Raw genomic sequence first — 27,577 nt, forward strand, 5'->3', positions numbered from 1 at the left:
CATCTGTGAGATGGGCCTCGAGCTGACCCTGCCCTCGGTCTGCGCTCTGTTTCAGGTGCGGACAGGCTTCCTGATGAACCTGATGGGCGTCTTCCTGCTCAACCTGGCCATAAATACTTGGGCACAGACCATCTTCCAGCTGGGCACTTTCCCGGACTGGGCCCACAACCACTCGACCACTGTCACAAAGCTATCATCTGCCTTGGTCAACAACTCGTTTAAGACCCTCTGAGTCCGTCTTGGAGAGTCTTTTTGGGCTGGGCCCTCCCAGAAGGCTCCTGCCATCACCCGCTGCTCGGATCATACCGTTCTTCTCGGTGATCCACTATGCAGCAAACGAGGGTGGCCTCCAAGAGTCCACTCGGGTCAGCAGGTTCATTATCTAGGACACCTTCTCCTCTCCCATGCAAGTCAGGGCCCAGATATTTCCCAGATCTGCTGCCCGAGAGAAAGCTCCTTTATCTCTGAGCTGGTACATGGTTAGGATGCAAGAGAGCCCAATTTCAGCAATAACAAGCAAACCTAGAATGGCATTTGTCTTGAACGGTCGGGATGGGAAGCCATCCATCCCCACGGGCATAGCTAACATTCCCCGCTGACTAAGTTTCACTCTGGAGAGACCGTCTTGCCTTTAGGGGTCACCTCCCTTGGAGAGGCTGCAGCGTGCCCGTCCAGTTGTTCCAGCTGTTCACAGCAGCATGTGTCTGCTGGCTACTTCCTGTCTAGCAGCTGGTCTTTACCTCCCAGCCCTACCCCAAGTGATCAGCATGTTTGATTAGCAAAGGCCACGTTTTTCAGGGGCGAGAGAAAAGTCAAAAGATAAACGGGAACCTTGTAAAAGGCTTGGATGAAATGTCTCAGGCAGGCGAAGCGTCGTATTCCTCCTCTACTGAGACTCCCCTAAGCCAGTGGCTGGTGGGGGCTCCTAGGGGATTCGCTCGCTCCTGATTTCAAGCAGAAGCATCTGGATATCTCCAGTGCACGGCACAGTATTGGGCCCGGTGGATGCTCAGGAAGTGTCTGTGGAACAAGTCGGCCCAGCGTTAGCAGGGCACCGGAAAAGGAGCCACCTGAGGGGCCAGAAGCCTCACACCGCCCCTTCCTGCACCCCTGAGGGATGCAGTTCCCCAGCCATGTGGGCTGTGAGTCATGGATGATTCTCTGGGAGCAAGGGCGGGGGGTGGGGGAGGAGAGAGGAGACCCTGCCGAGCTGGAGGCTGAGCCCCATCTCCTTCTCACATGAGTAGTTCTTCAGTGGTTAGTCACAGTCGCAGCCCGTAGGGGGTTGGGGAGTGGCGCATGCCTGTGGGACGGGGGGAGAGAGAATTCTCTTCACAGAGAAGCCCGTGGGATTTGCAACTAGATGAATCATGACATCTCATGCCTCTGATTGAAAATGCTATGAAATAAAGAATGCTAATCAACACTGGCCCTGGATATTTTTTTGCCTTTCTGAGTGTAAATGAGCTTTAAAGTTCCAAATTCCCGAGCTGGGGGTTCAAGAGAATTGACCTCCCCGACCTCGCTGTCATCCTGTCCTCCCCTCTCTGCTCCACTCCAGCCACACACTCAAGCTCTGCTGCCTCAGGGCCTTTGTACATGCTGTTCTCTCATCCCAGGATGCTTTGCTCCCGTATGAATGCTCGTTTCCTCACGTTATTCAGGTTGCTGCTCAAATGTCACCTCCCCAGAGAAGCTTCCCTAACAATCCGGTCTAAAATATCATCCTCATTACTCTCCATCTCCTTCTGCTGCTGTATTTTCTTAGTATTTAGTCAGGACACCGTATTATTTATTTTCTTTCCTGTTTATTAAATTTCTCTCCCTGTAGAACATAGCCTTATTCTACAAACTTAATTTTATTCAATGCTATAACTCCAGTACAGTTTCCGACACATAGCACGTACTCAGTAAATATTTGATAAATGAGTCTATACCAGAATTTATGAGAAGGCAATCCCACCCTCCAGCCTGGGGTCTGGTTGGTGCATTTCTTAGCTTGCTCATTCTTCCCTTTTTTTCACTGAATTATATTTGTTTAGAACCTGTTCACAGCAGCATGTGTCTGAATGATCATGTGCTCATTCGCTGTCCCCACCCACATAGAACTTAAATTCTAGCTGAGGAGACAGGCAGCAGGCAAGTAAACAAGGAAAACGACTCTGGGTTATGATGCGGGCTAAGAAAAAAGGAGACCGGCCAATGCGGCAAACTGGCTCAGAGGCTACTTTAGCCGGGTGATCAGGGCGGACTTCTCTGAGGAGGTGGCATTCGACTGAAACCAGAACAAGTCGGCCATGTGCTCATGGTGGTGAGGGATGACGGGGGATGGCAAGGGTAGTGCAGAGTCATTGCAAATATACTGTCTAAAATATGCGAAGAGCACCCAGAAGTCAGAAGAGACAAAAATACAACAAAACACCTGTTTTGGTTACCTGTGGCTGCATGACAAGTCACCCCCAAAATCAGGACCTTAAAATACAACAATTTATTGGTTCACATTTCTGCATTTGGACAAAGTTCGGCAGGGATGGTTTTGTTTCTGCTCTGTGTAGTGTGGCTGGCGCCACGTGGCTGTGAATTTAGCTGGAGCTGGAATGTCCACCATAACTGTGGGCCCTCCGGGGTCATACAGCTTCTCCGGCAGTCTAGCCTGGACCTCTCTACATGACAGCGGGCTTCTAGGAAGGGAAAAGCAGAAGCAGCAAGACCCCTTAAGGCCAGGCTTGGGAGTCCAAGAACATTGATTCTGCCACATTCTATTGGTCCAAGCGGGTCACAGTTTAGCTTCGCTCACGGGGAGGAAATACATCCCACTGCCTGTTGGGAGCAGTGGCATCCACCTACAGAGGACAGGATAGTTCGCAGTCATCTTTGGAAGCCTTCTACCATAACACCTGAGGGAAAGAAATGGATATGCCGTTCTGAAAAGGGATCTCTAAGTGTCCGACAGGTTTACAAAGATGCTCAAACACACTTCTCATCAGATAAATGCAAGTTAAACCCACTTGTCATCAGAGAAATGCAAGTTACACAGAGACTTACTGATATACCAATCGGATTGGCAAAAACCAGAAAAGTGGACAAATAAGTGATGGTGAAATGGGAGGAAACAAAAGCCCTTGTGTTCTGCTGGCGAGACAATCAGCCTGACAAGCAACTTGGCAGTAATTATGGAAACTCATTATCCGCGCTCCCTATGCCCTGTTATCCTACTCCTGGGTTTATATCCCAGCAAAATGGCCCCCTGAGGAGATGCTATAGGTGAGTATTTGCTGCTTAAGGGGCTGAGGAGCTGGAGGCCATCGAGATGACCATCGGCCGGGTGGGGAGGAGGCGTTTAAATAAAAATACGGAGGAAGCGCATTGGAAAACATGGCAACACGTAGAAGCAATGAACAGCAGGTACGTAGGACAGAATAGACACGTACATGTTCCAGGGTATATATCGAAAACATTTACGTAGAGTCAAGTGGGCAGAGGAGTGGAAGTGGCGGTGGTAAACGGAGAGAAAAGATGACTACAAGTCATTGAACGAGGGGTGCGGTGAGCCACGTTGGACTCCCGTGCGACCTCAAGCAGGCCCTTCACTGTTTTGGGTTGTGGTTTCTTTGTCTGAGAGAAGAGAATGCATAGCCAGGGTCTCAAAAGGAGATAGTGAACGCATACACCAGCTAATCGGAGGAGCGTTTAGGAAAAGGTCTAGTTACGAGGTGTGGACAGAGGGTAGAAAAGCCACAAGGGAAAAGACAGGCCTGAGGAGGGCTAGTCATGGAGAAGGACCTCCCAGCCCAAGGTCTGAGGGAGAGAGAGGCCTAACTGGAGCTGGCATTTTTAGTCCAGGGATACGTTGGCCCTTGATGACTCCACGGAAGGTGAGCTGTCCTGGATTTTTCTCTCCTGCCTCTCTCAGCTCTCCTGCTGGAGCTCCCCACTGGCCAAACCCAACTGTATTGGTCAGGGTTCTCCAGATAAACGAAACCAACAGGATGTGTGTATGTGTCTGAATACTCAGGAAAGAGTCCTAAGGCAGTCTGCGGCAGAAATCCCTCTCGCTCAGGGGAAGTCAGTCTTCCGTTCTACTCGATCCTTCAACTGATTGGATGAGGCCCACCGCATTATGAAGAGCTATCTGCTTCACTGAAACGCCACTGATCGAAATGTAAATCTCATACAAAAACAGGCTCATAGAAGCATCCAGAATCATGTCTGACCAAATACTTGGCCTGGCCAAGGTGACACGTAAAATTAACCGTCACACCAACAGAAGCCAGAATGCAAAGGAGTCCTTCGAGGCAGCCCAAGCAGCTCCACTTTCGGGAACAGAAGGCAGGGGAAAGTACGGGGATTCGATCTGGAGGGGCAAACAGAAACTCTGAAGGTTTAGACCATTTTAGAGCTTGCAAACTAGTGGTCCCCAGGCGGCCTCCAGCCCACAGTCAGATTTTTTTACCCTCTTTCATGAGCTTTAACTTATTAATTCCTTGCTAATATTTTAAATTCAGGACATTTCACGTTAAAACTCAGATTTATGCTTGTCTTGGAAAAGAAAATACCAGATGATCTGGCAATACGGGACCTCATTGGTGGTGGGAGAACTTAAGGTGGAGGGTGAACTCTCTTGTTTGCCACAGTCCCCACCATTCCTTCATGTCTTACCCTGGCTCTCTTCATTTTACTCATTTAAATTATATATATGGTTCCCATTCTGTTCCTATTGGATGGCACTGTCTATTTGGGAAGAATTTAGCCACCTCTCGCATTCTCAAACAACTGGGTGGCAGTGACATTGTTCACCCACAGTCTACAAACTTTAATGACTAACATTCTATGGACCTCTGATTCTGACTCTAGATCCGAGGGCTTACCACTTCCTCTTCCTGTTCCGTCTTATGGCTCTGAATCCTCTACCCAGAAATTCTTTTCAACAAAGCCTGATTCTATTTTGGTGATTCGGAAACCCCCTTCAGTTGTTGTGGGCTTTGGAGTCCGGCCAGCCTTATATAGGCAGAAGTGAGTGCTACGTGTGCTAAGTTGAAACTATCTGGTGCCCTTCCCCTTCCCTGTGTCTGCATCCTCCCAAACCTTACAGATTGACCAGAAGCCTATGGGAAATGACCAACATGGGCCTCAAACAACCAGTTCCCCAGTACCAGTGCAGAAACTGGGCAAACGCCGGTGTCTTCCAGGACTGCTTCTCTCTGACCAGCACAATGCCCTGAAATTTCCAGCATGCTGGGAGCCTGGTCAGGAATCTTGCCCAGTGGGCATCACAGAAGCCTGTACGATCAGGTCTGAGCAGCCTGGGGTACACTGAGGCGGAGCCATCAGCCCAGGCAGGAGCATTATCTAGTGTTTACTTGGCACTGTACATACATTATCTCATTGAATCCTCAAACCGTCTAAGTAGGCACTGGTATTCTCATTATAGCAGGGTCTACACGCGCTCAGAGAGGGACAGGGTCTTCCCCAAGGTCACACAGCACACACAGTAAGTGGAAAATCTGGGCCTCATTTGCCAAGGGGCTTCAACTCTCAGCTGAAGCAGAGTAGAAGCTGCCTTTTGTGAAGCGATCTACATATGGTAGGTAGATCGCTCGTTTCTGTCTGTACCGCTCCTAACCTTAGCTCCTAACCTTAGCTCCTAACCTTAGCTGCCCCGCCCCACAGGCATGTGCGTTTCCTGCTCCTGGTCTACTTGGTTCTTTGCAAACTCAGCACCCGGCCTGGCTTCCTGGAAGAACTTGTGATCTGGGAATGGTGTTAGGCTCTCTGAGAGCCACAGGTGTCTCATTCAATTGTGTGACTATGGAAATGTCATTTGACCTATCTGGGCTGCAAGACACCCTTTTTCATTCCTTGGCAAGTGACCCAGGCAACATGTCCTTATGAGGGAAAATGACATGGAGTCTGGAATACCGCCTAAGTGTGCTCCTCTAACTGGCCCATCCTGCAGGGTGGAAGGCTGGATTATCAGGAGAGGCCTCCTGGAGGAGGCAGTTCTGTTGGCAGAGATAGGGCAGAGGTGCTGGGAGTGGAAATGGCTGATTTCCAGGCAGGGAGTGGCTTTCAGAACAGCCTGGAAGTGTATCTGTAGGGCAATGACTGCAGCCAAGTGCAAACAGGGAATGCGCATTGATGAGCGCCTACTGTTTGCAGCGCCAGTGGCATCACAAGGGCATCATGAGTCTTGTGAGTTCTTCCCTCTACACCAGTAGAGCGCAGTGGCTGATCAGGTGACTCTGGAGCAAGACTGTTGGGTTTAAATCATGGCTCTACCTCCTACTAGCTGAGTAGCTTGGTTAAGAGACTTAACTCTCTGGGTCTCAGTTTTCTGACCTGAAGAATGGAAGTAATAAGTCTCTACCACAAAGAGCTATTGGATGTAAAGATTCAGTGACTTTGAATAGAAACTGTTTAGAAGCATGTCTGATCCATCACAAGTGCTTGGTAAATGTTAACTGTTATCATAATCACTCTCTTTTAAGAGAAAAACACTGAGACTGAGTGAGATGAGGTCACCTGCCCAAGGTCACACAGCTAGGGAGGGACAGAGCTGCGCTTTGAAGCCAGGTCCACATCAGGCTAACGACAGGAGGGGAGCTAGAGAGAAAGACCGATAGTTGGAGAAGAGTCTCAGCAGAAGTCCAGTCACCTCCCGTGGGCCCCCGGCCCCTGAGAGTTAGGGGTCAGGCTGCTCCTGGGGGACGTAACTGTGGAAATGGAGGGAAAGGGGAAGCCGAGCCGAGTTCTAGTCCCGGCACCACCCCTAATGCGCTGCGTGGCTTCCCTGGGCCTCAGTCTCCTCTTCCGTGGAATGAGACCCATGCCACTTCCTGCTGTCAGGATTGGAGATACCGCTTGAAGAGGCTCCTCCTCTCCTCCCACACCTCCCACCCACTCCTCCTGCCCACCCAAAGAGGATGGGGCAGCTTGTCCAGGCCCCTGGGAGGCGGGCCCAGGCTGGGCGGGACAAGGCGGCCAGGAGGGTTTATTTAGTAAGGGCAGAAAAGGAGAAGTGACGACAGGGTGTCCCGATTCCTGGAGGACACAGTGCCCCCAACTTCGCCTCTGCCCGCCTTCGCTGCGTCAGACCACCTGCCTGGATCTGCTGCTGCACGAGGAGCATGAGGACCCTCTGGGAGACAGCTGAGCACCTCATCAGCACTGGGTAGGTCTGGGGACCTTGGACCCTGGGGTCACAAGGCAAGAAAACAGGCAGCCCAGGTCTCAAGCTCTGCCATTCCCTGGCTGTGCGACTTTGGGTAAATTGTCACTGCTTCGAGCCTCTGTTTCCCCATCTGTGAAGTGAGAGTGATAATAATAATGCGTACACGACTGTCGTGAGACGCGAGTGTGAAAACGCGTGTGTAGGGCTTGCCGTTGTGCGTGGCTCAGAGTAAGGGCTCAGTAAGTGGCAGCTACTTTAGAGCACACTATAGAATAGGCAGTCAACATCGTTGTGATGGTGCTAGAGTAATCGGAGGGATCACTTCATAAATTATATAAACGTCTAACCAAAAATTAATAAATAAATAAAACATAAATAGCGGCTAAAATCCTTCTCATTGACGACACTTAGCATAAGCCTTGGTACCCAGTGTGACTTAAAACTGGGTTTCCACGTCAGTATTGTTTATATTAGCTATTATTTTAAGAGCTACCGTATTCTGAATACTGATTATTTTAATTTGATTAGCCCCAAATTAAAATGCCTTCGGGAGCTAGGAAGGGCATAATTTATTATCTCTAACCTCAAGTGGGTCTTCCACGCTGCCCAGCACGTAGATCATTTCCCCAGTTCACCTACTTTCCCACTTTCCTGGACGACTATTTTGTACCTTCTTTATCTTCAAACTTCCATCACCTCCTGCAGCAGCCTCACCGTCAGCGCTGACCTCACTTCCTGCTATCCTGAGCAAACAATCAAACACGCTACAATAAACAAATATTTACGGAACAACCGCTACATGCCAGACACTATTCTAGGCACACAGGACATATGGGTGATCAGAAGAGCCCAAATCCCTGCCTGGTGGATGTTCTAGTGACCGTTACTAGCTGACATGGTACTTACTATACGCCAAATCAAAATGACCCTATGAGGTACTACTTTTATTGCACCATTTTACAGGTGAGAAACCTGAGGCACAGAAAGGTTAAGACACCTGACCAAGACCACACAGATGGTAAACGGTGAAGTGGAGATTTGAGCCCAGTCTGGAGTCATACCCTTACCCCTTGCAGTGTTCCGTGTATGTCAGATGAGGTCGCTGTATAAGTGCCCACACTTTACCTGTCCCTTCCCATCATCTGCGCCCATTTCTCCTGCCTTCCTACCTGATATTAAAGGCGAACGGCCCCTGCTCCTTTCTAAGACCAACCCACCTCTGTGCTCTCAGTCTTGCCCCCTGCCACGCACCGGAGGGGGTCACTCCAGGGAGCCTCCTCTTTGTCAATGTCCCCCATCCTGATTGGCTGGAGTTTCTTCCATCTTAAATGAACGTTTCGCCCCATTTTCCTCATCAGCAACAGTGCATTTCTCTGCAACTTTACTTTTAAAAAAATGACTTGAAACAGTTGTCTGCATTTGTGTCTCACGTTTTTCTCCTTCACTCTCTCCTGGGCCCACTCTAGTTAGGTTTTGGCCCAATGTGCCACACACCAAGCTGCCTTTGTCCAGGTCGCAGTGACCTCCATGTGGCTAAATCCAACGGTCATTGCTCAGTTCTCATCTTTCTTGACCCATCAGCAGCATTTGACTTAATCCCTCCCTTCTTCTTGAAACATTTTCTTTGCCTGGCTTCTCAAGCACCACATTGCCTGGTTTCTCTGTCTCCTGTGCCAGTTTCTCCTCGTCTCCCAATCTGTCAGCCCTGGAGTGCGAGGGCTAAGATCTCAGTCTGTAGATCTCTTTCCTCCCCATCGGCACACTGCTTTGATCTGCCCCGTGAGGATAAATACCACCTGTAAATCAAGGACACTCAGGTATATCTCTGGTCTGATGTCCCTTCTGAATTCCAGTTTCATGTTCTAACTGCGTATGCAATAGCTTCACTGAATGGCTCAATTGGCATCTCAAATTTAAGACTCAACTGAATTGCTGCTCTCCACGCATACCTGCTCCATCCACAGGTCTTCCCTCTCGGCTATAACACCTCAGTGCTTTCAGTTGCTCAGGTACCAAACCTCATGGCCATCCTCGACGGCCCTCTTTCTCTTGCACCCACAGTCAACCAGTCTGTCAATCTTGGCTCTTCCAACAAAATGTACCTAGAATCCAATTTCTTCTTACAATTCCTCTGCTGTTACTCTTGACTGTAAGATTCTCGTCTGCTTTGTGCATTCCTGTTTTTCCAATGGCTAGCTCATAGTGGTGGATTCATAAATATTTATTGAATGAATAAACATAAGAAAAATAGAGTAGAAAAGGTCATCAGAGGTCAAATGATGCATTCTCCCCTTCCCTCCTCAGGAGACACTGGGGTTCATGCGGAAAGAACATTAAAAGTCACACAGTGAACCAACCGAGTCTATGAATTCAAGTGAAACAGTGTCTCTTTCTCTGTCTCTGATTGTCTCTTTTTCATCTGTGCTTCTCTCCATAACTCTTGCATTCCCTTGGGCCAGTTGGCCTCACAAACCTGGAGTTATAGACGTAAGCATCTTAGACATTCATCCTCACATCCTCAGGGACTGCACAGAAGATGGGCTCTTCCCTGACAACTCCAGTGAGAATAGTTTTAGGGAAGGCTCTGATTGGTTCAGCTTGGGTCATGTGGGTTGGGGGGGAGCAGCTGGGTTTGTGGGGCAGGGCCATTAGGTAACACCCAACTCTCCACCTTTCTAATAGAGGTCCCCCAATTTCTTTGTGTGCAGGTGGAGATTCTGGCACCTGGGGCTCTGCAAGGCCCTTGCCCCACTGCAGTTTGCCTGGGTTGCTTTCTCTCAGCCGGTCCCAGCCAGCAGTGGTCAGCTGCTGACCCAGCTCCTCCTGTGTGGTCTCCTGGCTATCGCTGCTGCAGGTCTGGCCCACCACTGGCTGGTGTCCTCGCTGCTTTATCCTCTGGGGTCCTCAGCCATGGTGGCCACTGTCTGTGGCTTCCTGGTCTTCCTGGGCCTGGGCCTGGTGCCTCCGGCTCGCTGCTTGTTTGCACTCAGTATGCCCACCCTGGGCACGGAGCAGGGGCGCCGCCTGCTCCTATCCTGGACTACTGCCACCCTGGCTGTCACTGTGGTGCCCAATGTCTTGGCCAACATAGGCGTGGCTGGGCAGGTGCTGAGGTGTGTCACTGAGGGATCTTTGGAGAGTCTGCTTAACACCACTCAGCAGCTAGACACAGCGTCCAGGGCTCTGAGTCCCACCAGCCAAGTGGGCGGCCAAGGCCTGACACTCCAAGCCCAGGGCAATGGCTCTGTCTTCCAACTTCACATGCTTAGGATCACTCAACAGATCCGGGAGGACTTCTCTGGTCTGGAGTCCCAGGCCCGCACAGTAGTGCTGGTGACCCAGCAGGTGATCACAGGGCTCCTTATGCTGGGCCTCCTGGCGGACTCGGCCTGGTACCTCCACCGCTACCTGACTGACCTGCAGTTTGACAATATCTATGCTACACGGCAGTTGGTTCAACGGCTGAAGGAGGCCCGGGCCACACACCTGCTGTCCTCCCCACCAGCCTGGCTGCTCCGGGCCGCTCACCCAAGGCTGTCCCAGCGGGAGCTGCTGCGCTGTCTCCTCAGGCTGGGGCTGCTCACCCTGCTCCTGATGGCCACAGCTTTGACGGTGGTCACAGACCACGTGGCCTTCCTCCTGGCACAGGCAGCCGTGGACTGGGCTCGGAAGCTGCCTGCTGTGCCCATTACGCTCACGGTCAAATATGATGTAAGTGCGGTGATGGGCATAGAGTTATTTCCTGGAGGGAAGGGATGGGGCTTGTCAAATCCTTGGCTTGAAATTTTACTTACCTTCAAGTCCTAGCCTGGGATAGGCTAGAGGACTCCGAAGCATCCGCAGATGAACCCTTTCAATTCCCACCACGTCTTAATGCAGTGGGTTCTGTGTTCACCCCCTACTGCTGGTAAAAATAGTACTGATACCCAAAGATATTAAAATAATTCCCCACCCCCTTCCAAGGTATGTCCTAGCCACCTATGGCAGTGTGTCCTAGCTAGCTTTCTCTCACTTGTACAAATTGGGTCAATCCTCCTTCTCCTACAAGGTTACCATAGGTATTAAAATGTGATAGTCTCTGGAAGTACCTAGAAAGCCCCATGCCACATAGGAGATGTTTAATAAATACTGGCCATTATTAATAGCTCACATCCGTGTGTATCGGATAGGAGGAAGGCTCAGGAAGTCCACCATGGATCAAATCCTGCCAGTTTTCTGTTTTTGTAAATTGAGTTTTATTGGAGCACAGCCACACCATTTATTTATGTATTGCCCGTGGCTGCTCTCCAAAGGCGAAGTTGAGTTGTGGCAATGGGAACATTATGGCCAGCAAAGCCTAAAATATTTGCTATTGTAAGAGTTATATACAATATATTACTGTGTATTTACTCTTGGCTATATTTACTATCTCTTCGAGCTTTGAGGTTTTCAGTCTTTTCTTTAACCACAGTCTTTTTATTTTTTAAATTTAATGGTGAGATCTCACATTAAAGTCCATTGCATAAAACATACCAAAGCGTCATACCCTGAGCTAATAATATTAATAGCTAATATTTATTGAGTACTTATTTACTATTAGGAAAATATTTTTCAAACTGCATGAAATCAATTTAAGAGGTCATAGTCATTTTTTTAAATAAAGTAGAATAGATTAGAAATATATTAGAGTATATTATAGGTATATAAGAGTATATTATAGAGTATATAAGGGTATGTATTGTTTTCTGAACTTTTTCTTCAATCTTAATACAATCTGTGCTTGGAAGGTGCTGTAAAATGCATTTTTTACCATAGGTCACAGTAAAGAAAAGTGTAAGGCAATGTCCTAAGACTTATTCAATTTACTGTATTTCATCAAATCTAAAAAGCTATTGATTATAAGTCACACCATCATTTCATGAATCATTAGGAAAGAAAATGCTGCTAATTAAATCATGACACGTTGCTTTCTTATCATTTAGAATTTTAATTGTTTTTACATAAAATAGTTCACTTATTATTTAACATAGATTTATTTTAACATACCTCCTTATGTATAGATAACAAGAAAAATAATGAAGTAATTTTATGAAGGTTTTCCTTTAAAAAAAATCCTTCCTTCCATTCAAGCCTGATTTTTCTGACTCTGGACAAGTTGTCGGTATCTGTGCCTTCGAGAGCACTGATGGTGTTCCTCTATCGTTTCCAGCATTTTCTTCCAAGCCACAGACCCCCCAATCCACAGTTTTGATGCTGACTCCCTCTGACCCTCTCAGCACGCATATATTGGCAGGATGGCTAAAAGCAGTTATGAGTCCTATTGAATGGAAGACATATCTTGATCTCAAAGATGTTCAAATGGAAAACAAACAAACAAAAAAAAAGTGAATTCCAGAACTGATTAAGTAAGATAGCGCATTTAATTGTCACTGTGATCCTGTCAGACAGGAATTGCTATCATTGCCATTTTACCAATGAAAACACCGAGGCTCAGAGGAGTCAGGGAACTTACTCGAATTTGTCCAACCTGTAAGTGGCAGAACCAGGACCACGCTGTGACTTTTGTGGGTTCTCGGCATGTTCATTTGCATGGACTCCTTTCTCCATAAAAAAACATTAATGATACCATTGGTATAAATGCAAATGTATTAATATTATGGAGCGAATCATATTCTCCAACTTAGAAGTGCATTTTTAAATTCTGATTTTAAAAGAAAATAAAACATTTCCATAGGCCCCTAAAAGTATTGTGGAGCCCAGACCTGCACCTGATGAAGAAGCTGGCCCCTGGGCAGAACCAAGATCAAACCCAAGAAGTCTGGGTCCCAAGTTTAAAGGGTTCACCTCTGACCTCTCTGCCTGTTAGACACCATTCTTCCTCACCCCATCTTAGTCTCCATGGAAACCGTAGAACCTGATGTGTATGAGCAGGATTTGGGGACACACCCTGGCTGGGCCTGGCCCTTGGGTTGGCCACATGTAAACCTATTGTGTGACCTTAGGTTCCCTACCTTTTAAATGAGGCTTGTGCTGGGCTCGACCTGCTAGACCGGTGCTTATTTAATGGCAAAGACATCTGAAATGTTCATTAAGGGCTCAACGAAGAGTAAATGCCCCATAAACATTCATTTATTTTCTCTAAATTAGAGTAAAAATAAAAATTACTCTTGGAAGACTAGATTGCCTGAAGAGAAATATATAAAGAAAGTAATAATAAAAAATAACATTTGTATGGTGCTATTAATGAAGCGAAAGCCTGTTTTCAGGCTCCTGACCTCATCTGATCCTCCTCAGATCCCAGGAAGCAAGGGTTATTTTCTGTGCCCACTTTGTGGATAAGGACAGGGCAAGTTGGACCCATCCAGCCCTGGAAGCATCGTAAGTGGTAGGGGACAGGGAACGGCTGGGGTGTCTCTCTGTTGACTTGGCCTTTTTCTCCCTTATAAAGGCTTCATACACTGTCCTGGACTTCATCCCTTTCTCTTCAACCGGCCACCCCTGGAGAACCCCTTCCTCTCCACCCACAACTCCTTCCAGTGGGAGCTCCGCTCCACCTCCCCCAGCTGCGTGCTGCTGCCTGCCCAGAGCCCCGACTTGACCGCCCCGCTGGCCGCAGGAGTCCTGCAGCTCGTGGCTTGTTCCACGGTCCTCCTAGAGACCTATGCCCGCCGCCTGCGGCACACCATTGCGGCTTCCTTCTTCACAGCCCAGGAGACGAGGAGGGTTCACCACCTTCATGCCCAGCTCCAGCAAAGACACGACAGTCACCGAGGCCAGCAGCTGCCCCTGGGGATGACTGGTGAAGATGTCACGGCATGAATGTATGTAAATGTTCCTGGAACTTATTTATATATGCCCCTGCATTCTCTGAACTTATTGATGATAATCTAAAATTCTCTTTATTTTCCAAATAAATGCATTTACTAAATCCTAAATTAGATTATGTGACTCCTTTGCTTCAAATTCCTTTAGGGGCGCTCCACCTAGCATTACGGGATTAGCAAATGAAAGCACAGGACACTATTTCAATTCAAATTTCAGATAAACAATGATTGTGGGTTTGGTGTCCTTGGCACATACCATACTTGTACTAAACATACTTAGACTAAACCCATATTTGTCTGAAATTCAGGTTGAACGGGTTAAACTGTACATTATCTGGAAACTCTATCCCCATTAAAATTACAACTCCCTACTCTGTTGGCTTGGAACTTTCTGTTTTTTCCTCCAAATCATTCTCTGCCCTCCTCTCATCTGCTCTCTTTCGCAGGGGTCTGACCTCTGTGAGTCTTGAGTCATAATACCCTGGTTCCCCTGCCCTCTGTCGGTTGGATTCAGCCAATGGAAGGCACTGACAGACTGTCCAAAGTGGAAGAGGAAAGAGGTTAAGATATTTGTTCCTGCAACCCTCTGGGCTGTTATTGGGCAGAGATCACATTCCATTACCTGCAGCCACAGCTTCTGTTTGGCTGGTGGCCACTCTCCCATGGTTCACCCTGGGTTCTGCAGGTGTGATGACTCCACACAGCAAGAATTAATGGCCAGTTGCTTCATGACATCCATGTCAGAATAAATTGGTTCCACCGAGGTCAGTAGGATGGGCAACTTATTGGGTCATCATTCAATGGCTGACATTGACAGTGGTATAGGTTGGGCACTGCTCAATTCCAGTGGGCAGCACTCAACAGTTTAAATGGACAGATCCCTCCGGAGTTGTGCAGGGCACAGCCTATATGAGTATATAAGGCAGAGCTTAATGGGAGCGTGGGAATTCCTCCAAGGAAAATTAAAGTGCTCGTTATCAGAAAAAGACTTTCGGATGTTAGGAAGACCAAAACAAAACAGAAAACAAAACCAACAACAGGTGTCTACCACAGATGAGCTGACCCAGGTCAACAGCGGCGGCCGCCTTCTCCCTGGGCAACAAAGTTTTCACCTTGGTAGTCAGTGGTGGCTGCTCCGTGCTAACACTGTCACCTATTGGCCACAGTGGAAACTGCATTATCTGATATCTGCTTGCTGGTCTGGCTTTCCTCAGTCTCCCTCCATCCCGTCTTTCCTCCTCTCTTCATCCCTCCCCTCCCGTTTTCCTTCCTCACTCCTCCTTTACCTCCCCCTAAACGATCCTAACTAATTCATCATGTCTGGAGACCAGCCACTGAGCTCTATGCTGGCCAGGTTGAGCCCCAGAATTGAGGACCTCAGACGCCATTCTCCTTTCTATCACTTTCCCCGTTTTCCTCTTCATTCTTGCAGTATTTTTCCTTCTTTTTAAAAAACCATCCTTTCAACAAATGGTTATTGGAGCACAACCTATATGCTGGAATCAGACCGAGATCACTAACCCTGCTATAGATTCAGTGCATGGATTTCTACTCTTCCAAGACGCACTTAAGTCAGATTGTCCAAATAACTGAAGAGAGATGTTCATACACATATCAAAGGAAATATGAGGTCACAATTAATTATATTCTAACAGAGCTACCAGAGAAATTGTTGGATGGTGTTATGTTCCCTCTATAAGATGTGAAAGTTTTAACCTCCAGTATCTGTTATTGTGACCTTAATAGGAAATAAGTTCTTTGCAGATGATCAAGTTAAGATGAGGTCATTTTGGTGGACCTAAATCTATCACGACTGTGTCCTTAGAAGCAAAAAGGGTGACCGAATTTTGACATAGAAACTGACATGTTACAAAGAGAAGATGACGTGAAGACACAGGAAGAATGTCATCTGTAAGCCAAAGAATGCCTAAGGCTACAAGAAGCAAGGTGAGAGGCTTAGAACAGACCTCCCTGAAAGCCCTCAGAAAGAGCCAACCCTGCTGACACCTTGATTTCGGACTTCTAACCTCCAGATCTGTGAATTTATGCTGTTTAAGCTACCCCATCTGCAGTACTTTTGTATTGCAGCCCTAGCAAACTAATTCAGTTGGCAAAATGGCAGAAGGAAAGATTTGAGAACAGACAAAAGTTATTGGAAAACTAAGAAAATATTTTAAAAGGAAAATACTTAACATTAAAAATAAAATGTACCTGTAAACCTGTATCTATAACTGATGGATATTTAATATTTTTATTCACCTTTTCTGCAGTGCTTATCTCAATGAAGATTTATGTGTACGTGTGCGTTCTATTCTCTCTTTATACATACACAATATTTGAAATTCAAATTTAATTAATACGAATGCTTCTGTATCCTTCTTTCATTTTACTTCTTTATAGAAAAGTTATATAGATGCACAAGTGCAAGTCCCTCTTCCTCCTGAACAATCTCATATCCCATGGATTTTCATTGGAGCATATCTTTCTAAAGTTTATCTAAATTTATACAGTCATATGTATTTTTTAATGTGCATATCTTTATTTAATCATGCTAGAATTATGTTTCATATATTCGTTTACCTCTTGTTTTATGTCATTCGGGTGCACATTATGGATTTTTTTTATCACAACGTATAAATAACCTTATTCATTCTTAGTGCCTGCAGAGCATTCCATTGTGAACATGCACCATGATTCATCGAGTTATTCTCAACCAATGTACATTTAGGTTGTTTCCTTTTATTTCTATTATAAACCATGCTTCAGTGAACATTCTTATAAAAATATCTATGTAAATGCAACTAGTATGCTTTAAAAGCATGTATTGAGAAGTAATTTTTAAAAAGCAAATTTTAGTCTTCCACTACTCTTTACATTTCTTTTGAAGAAAGCTCCCACTGGATAAAATCTCAGCAGAATCCATGGTTTTTAAGTGGAAAATATTCTTAGGTGATAAGAGGAACTACAGTCAGTTACCACAAACACAACCTATTTAATAATCAGAATGCAAAGACCTAGATATTAACTCTATACTCTTTATTTAAAGTGGATTATTGATGACAACTTCAATTCTATAATCTTAAATTCAAATCTTCACTCTTCTCTTTACGGATGAAAAAGAAATGCCAGAAAGACAGGGCAGGGCACAGGAGACAATGTCATCCTATTGTGTTATGTAAAAATACATGCAGTTCCTGGGTTGTAGAATATTTGTGCCATGCACACGCTTATTTATATAAACACCTTACCTAAAAGCAGAGCTGGAATAAGGATTTGGAAATGAAGCAATGGGAGAGAATAAAGTAAAGGAGGAAAGTTAGCCTAAGGGACTGTTATTAATGCCACTGATATAAACAGCAGAGATTTGATTGTGCCAGGACCTCTGAAAACCATACAGAATATTCCCAGAATACTTCGCCTGTAGGACTGGAGAATAGAACATTTATCATTGTGTTTCCTGGTGGAACTGTCCACCGATATCTCCAAGATCCAAGATCTCTATCTCAACAGAGTCTAAAGTTGTGGCTAAGGAGCGAAGGGTGGTACCTTTGACACAATGGCAGGAAAATGGGGACCCCAGTCCTACAACTACAAGGAAATGAATTCTTTCAACAACCAATCAGCGTGGAAGAGAACCCAAGTACAAGATGAGAACCAGCTGACACCTTGATTTCAACTCATAGCAGAGAATCCACACCCACCCTAACCTAACCTGCAGAAGTGATGAGATAATACATTTGCCTTGTTCTAAGCCGCTTAGTTTGTGGTAATTTGTTACACAGTCATAGAAAACTAATACAAACACGAAGGTCTTCACAATTTGCGCCCACTCGCATAAGTTCTTCCCACCGTCTTTTCTCTGGATATTCTTGTCTCCACCCAATCCTTCAACCCTGCTCCTTCCCAGCCACTGATGAGCCACGCATGATATGCAACGCTCCCTGCTGGTGAATTTCCCTACTGTGTAAATTTCATGTAGTTAACGTTTGAATTCCATGATGATTTCATACATTTAAAATATGTAAAAGGATTTACCAAAATCGATAAAGGCTTTATTGTAGTATTGTTTACATTCTGAGATCCCCTATGAGATTTTCAGATACATAGAGGACTTCCTTACATTTAAAATGTTCATAGGGGTTATTCCGCAGCGTGTTTTCTGACGTCAAGTGGGGAAAACAGAGAGAATAAAATACAGGCTTTGGTATTCATAAGAGAAGTTTAGGAGACAGATAAGGATTTGGGGATCATCAGCATTTTGGTGAACATTTCAGTCTGTAATCTTCGTTTCTCATCTATAACCTTCAGTGAAATTAGCAGGCAATTTTTCTTTTTATATTAATGGTTCGTAGCAATCAATTAAGCCCCACAATTAAAGCAAAAGTTCTTCTAAGGACCACTCAGGGAGGCCGCCGCGGTGCCTTGTGGGGAATGGAGTCGGGAAAGCGGTCCAGCATCCTTTGAGGAATCCCGCGAAGGGCGCCCGGAAGCCTCTTCTGCGCATGTGCCCTAAGGTGTTCTACCTGGGAGATTATTTCCGGTTCCCCAGGCTCTTCCTGGGCTTGGTCCTGCAACCTCTTGAACCTCTCGTTTTGCCGTCCTCTGTCCAGGTGCGAACTGGAAGCGAAGCGGGTGTACCCCCAAGTTAGAGGAAAGGCTGGCGGGGAGCCCCGAGCTCTCGTCGGGGGTCGGAGGGAAGGGTGGGACTGCGCGGAGGCGGCCGGCCTCGGTTCGCGGAGGGTCGACGCGGGCTCGCTTCCCATCCCCCTGGAGGGAGCCCCTGGAGCGGGTTTCCAGAGGTCCCGGAGAAAGGCAGCGAGGGAGGCCTGGGCTCCTGACCTGCCGGCCTCGTGTTGGCTGCCCTTGTTTGCCTGAAGAAGGTGCGAAAGGTTTGTGCTGCCAACTAGCTAAGATCTGATTCCAGAACTTCCACTGATGCACTTGGATCGGCAGCCGGCGGGCTGTGTTGAAAAGTTCTAGAGCGCTGTAGGGAAGGGAACAAATATAAGAATTAAATATTACCATTATATTAGTTATTCCATAGTGACTTTAGTAAAAGAAAGGTGTGAACTACAGTTGAAGGGAATGATTAGGGTGTAGATTTAACTAGAAAAGATTTCAGTGAAAGATTCGGGGGGCGGAGGTGTTCACAGAACTACATGAAGTTTTAAGAGCTTGGGTTCAGAGGAGGTCCTGCATCCCTGGGCGCGTTATTTATTTTAACTTCCCACCCCCCATCTGTCAAATGAATATCTGAATAATATTTGCCTCATAGGGTTGTGCTGAGGTAGAACAAGAAAGCACTTGTGAAGATCAAGCCCAGAATATAGTCTGCTCTGATATGTATCCCCTACTTTCTATGTTAGAAAAATGTTTAGATATCCTCAGAACTGGGCTGAGGCCTGTATTACCACCCCTGTTGGAGCACATTTAAAACTCTCATTTGCAGAGAGGTAAAGTGATTTACTCACTGGTGAATGAGTTGAGTTTTAAAACAAGATTTATTTTACTCCTAGTCTCTCTCATGCTCATTATAATATACATTCCCCTCTACCTACACTCTTGGTGTTTTCTCTGGCACAGTGACTTATCCTACGTGTACCCTAGGAAGCACTTAGCTATGCATTTTGATAACCAAACCATTTGGCCTGTTTCCTTTAGGTCACAAGCTCTAATTGAGGTTTCGTCCTGTCCCCTGCAGTGTTGTCTTACTCCAGAGCAGCCCTGATTACATTTTAGAAAAGGCCCAGCTTACCAGACGTTCAAGCCTTGGGACTCCAAGTGTAGATTCTGGGTAATGGAAATGTGGCCCTAGGCCCACCTTGAAACAAAACCATTCTATTAAATAAAAGGCGGGAGGCCCAGGAGCAGAAATTACACCTGGGAGAACATGTTTTTGAACTGAAACCTCTCGCTAGAATTTCAGCACGGAAGCAATCAGATCCTTGAAAGGAACACAAGAGTTACTGGGCCGGAATTCTCTCCAGTCTATGCAAATACTGGGTGGTAACACCCTATTCAGAGACCATTGATTAGTGTGGCTCAGAACTAAGTATTCAACTTTCAGAAAGAAGTGAGCTGCATTGAGGGGAATGGGCAGGGAGCAGATTTTACAGGAAGAGACACTCTATTGGAGGGTTTGCGAGTGTGTGAGTTGTAGGAAAGGGGTACCAGGCATAGCTAAAGAAATTATTTATCACTTCCTGAACACATACATGTCATTTCCTACCATCTCTATTCTGAGCTGCTCAAACCATATCCATCCCCGCACTTAGGATTCACTGAATTCTCCCTTGTAGAATCACATGGTGGAAGTAAAGAGAGGGTTTTTTATACTACTACTTTTGCCTTATTTTAAAATTAGAACTTGAAAGATGAATAGCTTATCCAGTCATGCAGTTTGCTAGTGAGAAAGCCAAGAACTAAATTTGGGTCTTTGAATTCCCATGTCAGAGCTCTGTCCTCTATCACAAGATCCTCTTGAGAAACTTTAAGGGAGACCAAAAGAAAGATCTTAAAGTCTGTGCATTCCTTTTTCTGATCTCCTGGATTATCTGATCTCAAGTGGCTAAAAATATAGGAAAATAGGTAACTGACAATATCAACATTTTCCCATACCAATAAATATTTTAATCCTAAAATCAATTTTGAGGCTAGAATAATATTCCAAACTTTCTATATACTAATTTTGTTCCCCAATCTCCTTTTATTGGACTCAGGTTATTTTTAATTTTTCAAAGGCATACATTAATTCCATAGAAAGCAACTTTACATTCAGTATGAAAAGTTCTATGTGACCATTTCAGAATTTTAAATGGACAAGTGGATAGTTCCTCATTGTGTTGTTTCCTGTAGCTTTCAGTACCAGAATTATCAAAGGACCATTTAAAATAGGTCATTTTCTGGGTAGGTAATTGTAAGAGCAGCTATGTTAGCCAGATCACTCATAATTCCATTCCCCATTCTTTCTTGCCCAGGCGTGGTATCAACACACTTGGCCCTTTTTCAAGAGCATCCAAAAATGAACAAATCCCAGGTAAGTTGTTTATGGATTTACTTCCCACATTCTACAGTGGATTTCAGAATGGCTTGTAGTAGTGTGTACATTCAGGTGAAATAGTAGAAATATGCAAATTCATCATCAGGGAAAAGTATATCAGATCAACACTGGAAGGTTGACATAAATATACAGAAATCATGTTTCTATAGATTTATTCAAGTAGTGCCAGGGAGGCCCAGACAATACGAGTTTTAGGTCCTCCACTGGCTCTGAGTATGGCTTTCCTGTCATTTATATGTGAACATTTTCTTAGATGATCTTTAAATAAGTGACATAGACGCCAGTCTTGTCAAAAAAAAAAAAAACTGTGAAAGAAATGCAGTGGGTTTCCTGTGACTTTTACACCTAGGCAAAGCACAGTACAGTGATCAAAAACAGAATTAACTTTAATACAATATAATCTGTCTTATTCAAATTTTGCCAGTTGTCCCACTAATTTCTTCTTCAGTTCTGGGACCCAACCTAGGATGCCACATTCATTCAGTGGTCATGTCTCCTTATCCTCCTGCAGTACAGGACCGTCTTTGTCTCCCATGATCTTGACGCTTTACTGGCCACTAATTTTGTAGGGCTCAGTCCAGCCTTCCCTTTTTCTAATTTATAACTGTTCAGTCTGACAGGGAGAAACCTGGCTGTTATTATCCACATTATATTATTTGCTCATCCAAGTGTACTCTTGAGGTAGTTTAAGAATAGCTAGCTGATCCACACCCCACGTGAAAAACAAATTCCCTAACGACTATCTTTATGTACAGTTCTTTTAGCCATACAATGTAGTTAAAATACTCTTCTCCAAAATTATTATGGTTCTTCATCCCCTTCACTGTAGTTATATTATTTAATTTTAATATATAGCAGATCCTTGAATATTATATTTGATATATAGCAGGTCCTTTTGCTCAATGTTGTGTAACTTAATATTGCCATAGGAACTCAACTCTTGATTATATCGATTAACCTATGGTAACACTGGTTTCGTTCTGCATCCTTTGGCCTGAATTGTAGAAACTATAGACAATGTGAAGTGAGGACTTACTGTAGTTAGGTTCATTTGTTACTATTTGTACCCTGTTTGCAGTTCTCCTTCCTCATCCTGGTTGATTTTAATTGTTTATTTTGGGGATGCGTGACATTACCATAGTGATAAGAATCAGAACCGTGTAGAAGGACACATGTAGAGAAGTGTCACTTCCTCCTCATCCCTTCTACCCTATTTCTCTTCTATTTTTTTTTTTTTCATGTATTCCCACCTATCCCCTGAGGGTAACCACATTCATTGGTTTCTAGTTTATCCTTTCTGTATTTTTTGTACTCATGAGCAGTTTATTTTCTTATATCCCCTTCTTTCTTAATAAAAGGTACCATACAATAGATATTCTTTTGCACTTGGCTTTTTCCACTTACTGGTATAGCCTGGAAATCACTCCATATAAGTTCATGAGGTCTTCCTCATTATTTCTACCTTCAGATACAGCTTTTGATCGCCACTCTGTCTTCTCTGTCCTCCGAGCTCCAGAACCGTATATCCAGCTGCCCACTGGACATCTCTACTTGTCTACTCCCCAGACATCTCAAGCACAGCATCTTAAATAGCAGCGCATCAGCCTCCTATGCTCAATTCTTTTTTTTTTCCCTTAATCTTAGCATCACACTAGCATCTACCCAGCTGATCTTACAGAATGGACTAGACATTATATCTCCAATGGCACAACCTGTTAGTGGTCATCTCTTGTTCCTCATCATGTGAGATTGGTTCCTTCCTTCCCACCCCCGCGGGAGCCCTACCTGGGGTCCTGTTTCACAGTGGTGTTCTAGTTTTCTTCCCCTCTAATTTGACCTTTAAGCAATTTCTCATTATTAAAGGACCAGATAATAAGTCTTTTTGGCTTTGCTGGCCATATGGTCTCTGTCAGATCTATTCAGCACAGCTTTATAACATGAAAGCAGTTGTAGATAATGTGTAAACAAATGGGTCTGGCCACATTCGGCTCAGTGGACTGGATTTGGCCCACAGGCTGTAGTTTGTCGACCCTTATGCTCTAGAGCATTGCTTCTGAAATACAGACCTGATCACAAAACTTCAGTCCTCGCTGACAAATGTCTCTTTATGGATTTCCATTATTCACAACAGTGGTCTCCAAAGCAGAGGCTTGGGAGCACCCCACAGGTCCACTGGGCTTCTATTCACATTGGTATTTTGGCTAAAAGAATGAGAAAATAATTGAGCTTTACTGATATTAATATGTAGCTTAAAGTAACTCAGATACATTATAATTCCTAAGTAAAAGTATATGTTAGTTGTGTATGCATGCATGTTTTACTGATGTGTTATAGCATCCAAAAAGTTTTAAGACTCTTAAAACTTTTAAGAGTCTTTTTTTTTTTTTTTTAGAAGAAAGTCCCTCTTTTCTCTGCCTTCTGTCCAGCTCCTCATTATCCTTCCATACTGAGATATTTGTAGTTCTCCAAACTTCCCATGTGTGTTTTAAACCTGCATATGTTTCATAATACTCTCATCCCTAAAAAACACTGTGTGTGTTTCAGGAATAGGAAGCAAAATTCGAATAAGACAGATTATATTGTATTAAAGTTAATTATCACAGAAGCCTGATAACGCAGACTGGAACTGGTTTCTCCCTTTGTGATCACCCTTTATTTTGCATGTTTATGTCCTTCATTGCTCTTTACTGAAGATGTGGATGTCTATTTATGCCATTCTGTCGTATGTGAGCTTCTTGAGGATCATACATTTTATGTGAGTTAGGAATCTGATAAATTAGAATAGCTCCAGGAACATGATATAAGTTTAGAAAAATTTTAAATTAATTTTTTAAAAAAAGAACACAGTGACAGGATATTTCTAAATTTTTACCCTCTCACAAAGTATGTCTCTTTATGACTCTATTAGCCATGACAGCAGTCTCCTTATATTTGATGTTCCCATGTATTTTATGTCACCAAATTCTGATTACCTCAGATTAAGCTCATTCTTTCAGAGATCAGTTCCATTTAACGACTTGACCGTGAACCTCACCCAGGAGGAGTGGCAGCAACTTGACCCTGGCAGAGACTCCTGTACAGGGATGTGATGCTGGAGAACTATAGCAGCCTAGTGTCAGCAAGTGAGTATAGGTTCCTTGTATAACTCTCAAAAGCATGCATTCGCTCTATGTTTTGAAAACATATTGGATTTAATTAGCTTTACGTCAGGGGAGAAAGGCGATTAAACCCTTTGAAGCAGTAGAAGAGTGTGTGTGTGTGTGTGTGTGTGTGCGCGCGCGCCCGCTCACTGTTGTCCCGCCACCCTCTCCTGGAATGTCCTAGCTTTACCGACATATTACTGGGATCTTTGTCGCGCAGCTTCTGAAGTTATACTTACTTCATCCTTCAGAGTCCCCAAGTCAAAGCTTGGTCCGAGTTCTGTATCATTCTGCAAACCAGATGTGATCTTCAAACTGGAACAGGGAGAAAGAACCGTGACAGTGGAGGAATTCTCAAGTCAGAACTACCCAGGTGAGTACGAGACACCTGAGCAGGTAGAAACGGTGGAAATGAGAGTTCCAGGGCAGTTAGTAATCATAGTTGGCATCTTTGTGATATTTCTCAGATATTTGGAAGTCACCGAGGATTAATTGTCATGCTTCAGGTACCTTAAACACACTGTCCCTGAATAAATGTACTCCTTCTTTAATAGAAATTTATTTATAAAGATTTTTGCCACTAAGTTACCTCGCCCCAGAGTCCAGTTCCTCCTTCACTATACCTTGAACTTTTATTTCTGTGGCATTCTCTGTTGCCTACTTTACCTCCACCCCATTGTCATAGTCCTGTTATATCTTCAAACATTCATAGATCTGTCTTAAAAAGTAAATCTTACTTAATTTGCGTGATTTGTGTATTTACCTTCCATTTTTCTCTCCGTCCTGTAACTGAGAAATCACTCGGTTTCCCTTTCTGTTTTTAGCCCCACTAGGGTGGAGTTAGACGAGGCACCGTGGCCACAAAACTGAAGAAGAGTCGAGTAAGCACTTAGAGAAGGTGAGAACATGTGATCAAGAGAAATGATCCTCAGAGAGATGGTCAGTATTTAAAGAATTGAGGAGTGAATATGAAATTTTGGCAGTGACGTGGGAACTTGCACAAAAAGGAGCGTGTGGGCTGAGCAGGGCGGGGACCAGGGTAATCCAAGTATGACCTCTGAGGCACCTGCGTGACCCTGAGAATGAGTGCCTTCTTAAGTGTTGTGCCCACAGTGCCTTGTTTGTCTCACCCTGGGGATCACACAAAAATTTAGATCTGTGGCAGCCACTGTAGCATCTGGGAAAGCAGAGGAAGCAGAAAGATCAGGGAATGAACCCCAAAGAAGAATACTGTCTTCCCACCGCTGTCTACAGATTAAGGCCAGTCTTAAAGAAACCTGTTAGACTGTACCCATCCCACTTCGCCGAGCAGGGCTAAGTTGCCACTAATGAGTATGGCAACAGATTCAGGAAAGCATAATTAGATTTCTGACAGAAGGCCTGAATGTATTCAATATTACATACCGGTGTTGGCATGTATTAGAAAACTTAGCATTTATTTATTAACACATGCAGGATATCAGTTTATTTCAAATAACACAACACTACATGTAACAGATTCTCTGTCTCCTGAATCTAAGTCCTAGAAGTATTGTATTTTCCCATCTTCTCTTGGTTCTCTGGATACAGCTAAGAATGGTGCTAACGATTCGGGGAGGCTGGATGTCTCAGAATTATATCCATTTAGACAAGGCAGCAGAAACTATCTTATCACCCACCAACCTGTGACCTTTGGATTTCTCGTGTCTGCCCTCTTAATCTTTTATCCTTTAGTTTTTTGATACCTGATCATCCTTTTGTTTTTCATTATCCACTGGCAAAGTTTCTTCTTCTTTAATAGTTCTAATTCCTAATTCCGAAGAGACAGCTTTTCTTTTCCTGACTTATGCTTAGGTTAGAGTTGCATCCTTTCCCTACAAAAGTTTATGACTTTGGAGAGCTACCTCTATTAAAAATATGATTTTACCCATCCATTGAAAATAGATTATGAACAGACAGCAAAATGAACCTGTTCCTTTCACTACACCCTTCCAGCTGCCTCTTAACCTACTTCTCACCACAGAAACTGTCTTATATGATTTCAGTGTGTTGGTTGAACGTGTTTAGACATTTTTGCTCAAAGAATCAAGTCAGTGCAATATAAAAAGTACATTTCTGATCACATCTCCCTGTTTCTTCAACATACGTGTATTTATATTTCTAAACTATTTCATACTGGATGAATTTATGAAGAATTTGGCTTTGACTAAAAACCTTTCCACATTGATTTCTTTGATTTAAATTCCAAATTTTGAGTAAGAGGTGAGTATTTCTAAAAGCCTTTTTGCATCTTCTATATATTTTTAGGATTTTTTTTTATCATGAATTTTCTGATTTCAAGAAATTTTTTAATTTAGGCAGAAAGCTTTTCCACATTGATTACATACAAAGAGTTTCTCTTCAGTATGGACTTTCTTGTGTCTATTAAGATTTGAATTATTATTAAAAATCTTTTGACATTTATTGCATTTTCAGGGTTTAGTATGAATTTTTTTATATTGATTAAGGTCTGAGCAATCGCAAAAAAGTCTTTTCGCATTCATTACATTTAAAGGGCCTCTCTTCAGAACGAAGTTATCGATGCTTAATAAGGTTTGAGTAATGTCTAAAGGCTTTTTCACAAACATTACATCTGTAGGGTCTCTCTCCAGTTTGAGTTCTTTGGTGTCGAGTTACTTCTGAGAAGCGGACGAAGGTCTTTTCACAGTTACTACTTAAGTAAAGTTTCTCTCCAGTATGGATTTGTTGATGGCAGCTAAGATCTATGAACTGAGAAAAGGTCTTTTTACATTTATTACATGAAAAGGAGTTCTCTTCAATATGAATTTTTTGATGTTTATTAAGATTTGAGCTGCTTTTAAAGGATTTCTCACAGTATTACATTTGTAGAATCTCTCTTCAATACGAACTCTTTGATGTATGACAAATTTTGAGTATGGACTGAAGTCCTTTTTACAGTAACTACATGTGTAGTATTTCTAATGTGAATTTTTTCATGTTGATTTTTTTTCTGAGAAATTGTGAAAGGCCCTACGGCAAAATTTACAGACAAAAGACTTTCTTTTGAATATGAATTTTTTGATGCCAAGTCAAGTTGAGTCTCTTGCCAATGTGAAACTTCTGATGTGTATTAAAGGATGAGAGAAACCTAAAGGCCTTCTGACACCTCACATTTGTATGGTTTCATTCATTGTGCGTGTTCCGATGTGGAATAAAGTTTGAAGCTCTGTTAAAGGCTTTGCCACATTGGCTACATTCAAAGTGTTGATCTAGAATAAAAATTCTTTGGAGTGTCGCAAATGGTGAACGATGCCTAAAGGCCTTTGCATATCTTTGGGCTTTCTTGACCTTGTGAATTCTCTGATATCTGGTAAGCTGTGAGGTGTGGCTGAAGGCTAGGCCGCAGTCATCACATTCATAACGC

At 44.2% G+C, this 27,577-nt stretch overlaps 2 protein-coding genes and 2 long non-coding RNA genes across 25 annotated transcripts in view; 3 read left to right on the forward strand and 1 right to left on the reverse strand.

Moving 5' to 3' along the window:
- SLC13A3 (solute carrier family 13 member 3) overlaps nt 1–1,427 on the forward strand; it is a 63,336-nt gene extending 61,909 nt beyond the window's left edge. Inside the window, exon 13 of the mRNA XM_016121222.2 lies at nt 56–1,427. Within this exon, the coding sequence (XP_015976708.1) occupies nt 56–232 (177 nt within the window). The 3' untranslated portion in view covers nt 233–1,427. The remainder of the gene's footprint in view (nt 1–55) is intronic.
- Nucleotides 1,428–4,339: 2,912 nt separating this feature from the next.
- Nucleotides 4,340–14,075, forward strand: LOC107498275 (osteoclast stimulatory transmembrane protein). The gene is given in 4 exon segments (XM_016121167.2): nt 4,340–7,171; nt 9,880–10,882; nt 13,599–13,620; nt 13,623–14,075. Coding segments are annotated over 4 exon segments (1,416 nt in total). The 5' UTR covers nt 4,340–7,127; the 3' UTR covers nt 13,970–14,075.
- Nucleotides 14,076–18,495: 4,420 nt separating this feature from the next.
- The window catches only part of LOC107498287, a 36,516-nt gene continuing 27,434 nt past the window's right edge, over nt 18,496–27,577 (forward strand). For 15 of the 21 annotated variants that reach the window (XR_004953575.1, XR_004953573.1, XR_004953574.1 and 12 more), the window contains exons 1-5: nt 18,496–18,584; nt 20,952–21,010; nt 24,031–24,156; nt 24,426–24,547; nt 24,999–25,072. This is a non-coding gene — a long non-coding RNA (uncharacterized LOC107498287). Of the gene's footprint in view, nt 18,585–18,744; nt 18,864–20,951; nt 21,011–24,011; nt 24,157–24,394; nt 24,548–24,998; nt 25,073–27,577 lie in introns of those variants that run through there. The other 6 variants (XR_004953579.1, XR_004953584.1, XR_004953589.1 and 3 more) reach the window with 6 other exon arrangements.
- Nucleotides 18,821–24,489, reverse strand: LOC107498288. 2 transcript variants are annotated; one of them, XR_001594027.2, is made up of 3 exons: nt 24,414–24,489; nt 23,101–23,235; nt 18,821–18,958 (listed from the first exon to the last, which is right to left on the reverse strand). It is a non-coding gene; the product is annotated as an uncharacterized LOC107498288 (long non-coding RNA). The 2 variants fall into 2 exon arrangements; XR_004953590.1 differs by lacking the exon at nt 24,414–24,489 and adding an exon at nt 24,007–24,120.

This window comes from Rousettus aegyptiacus, unplaced genomic scaffold, assembly GCF_014176215.1.
Source record: "Rousettus aegyptiacus isolate mRouAeg1 unplaced genomic scaffold, mRouAeg1.p scaffold_m13_p_12, whole genome shotgun sequence".
Taxonomy (NCBI): Eukaryota; Metazoa; Chordata; class Mammalia; order Chiroptera; family Pteropodidae; genus Rousettus; species Rousettus aegyptiacus.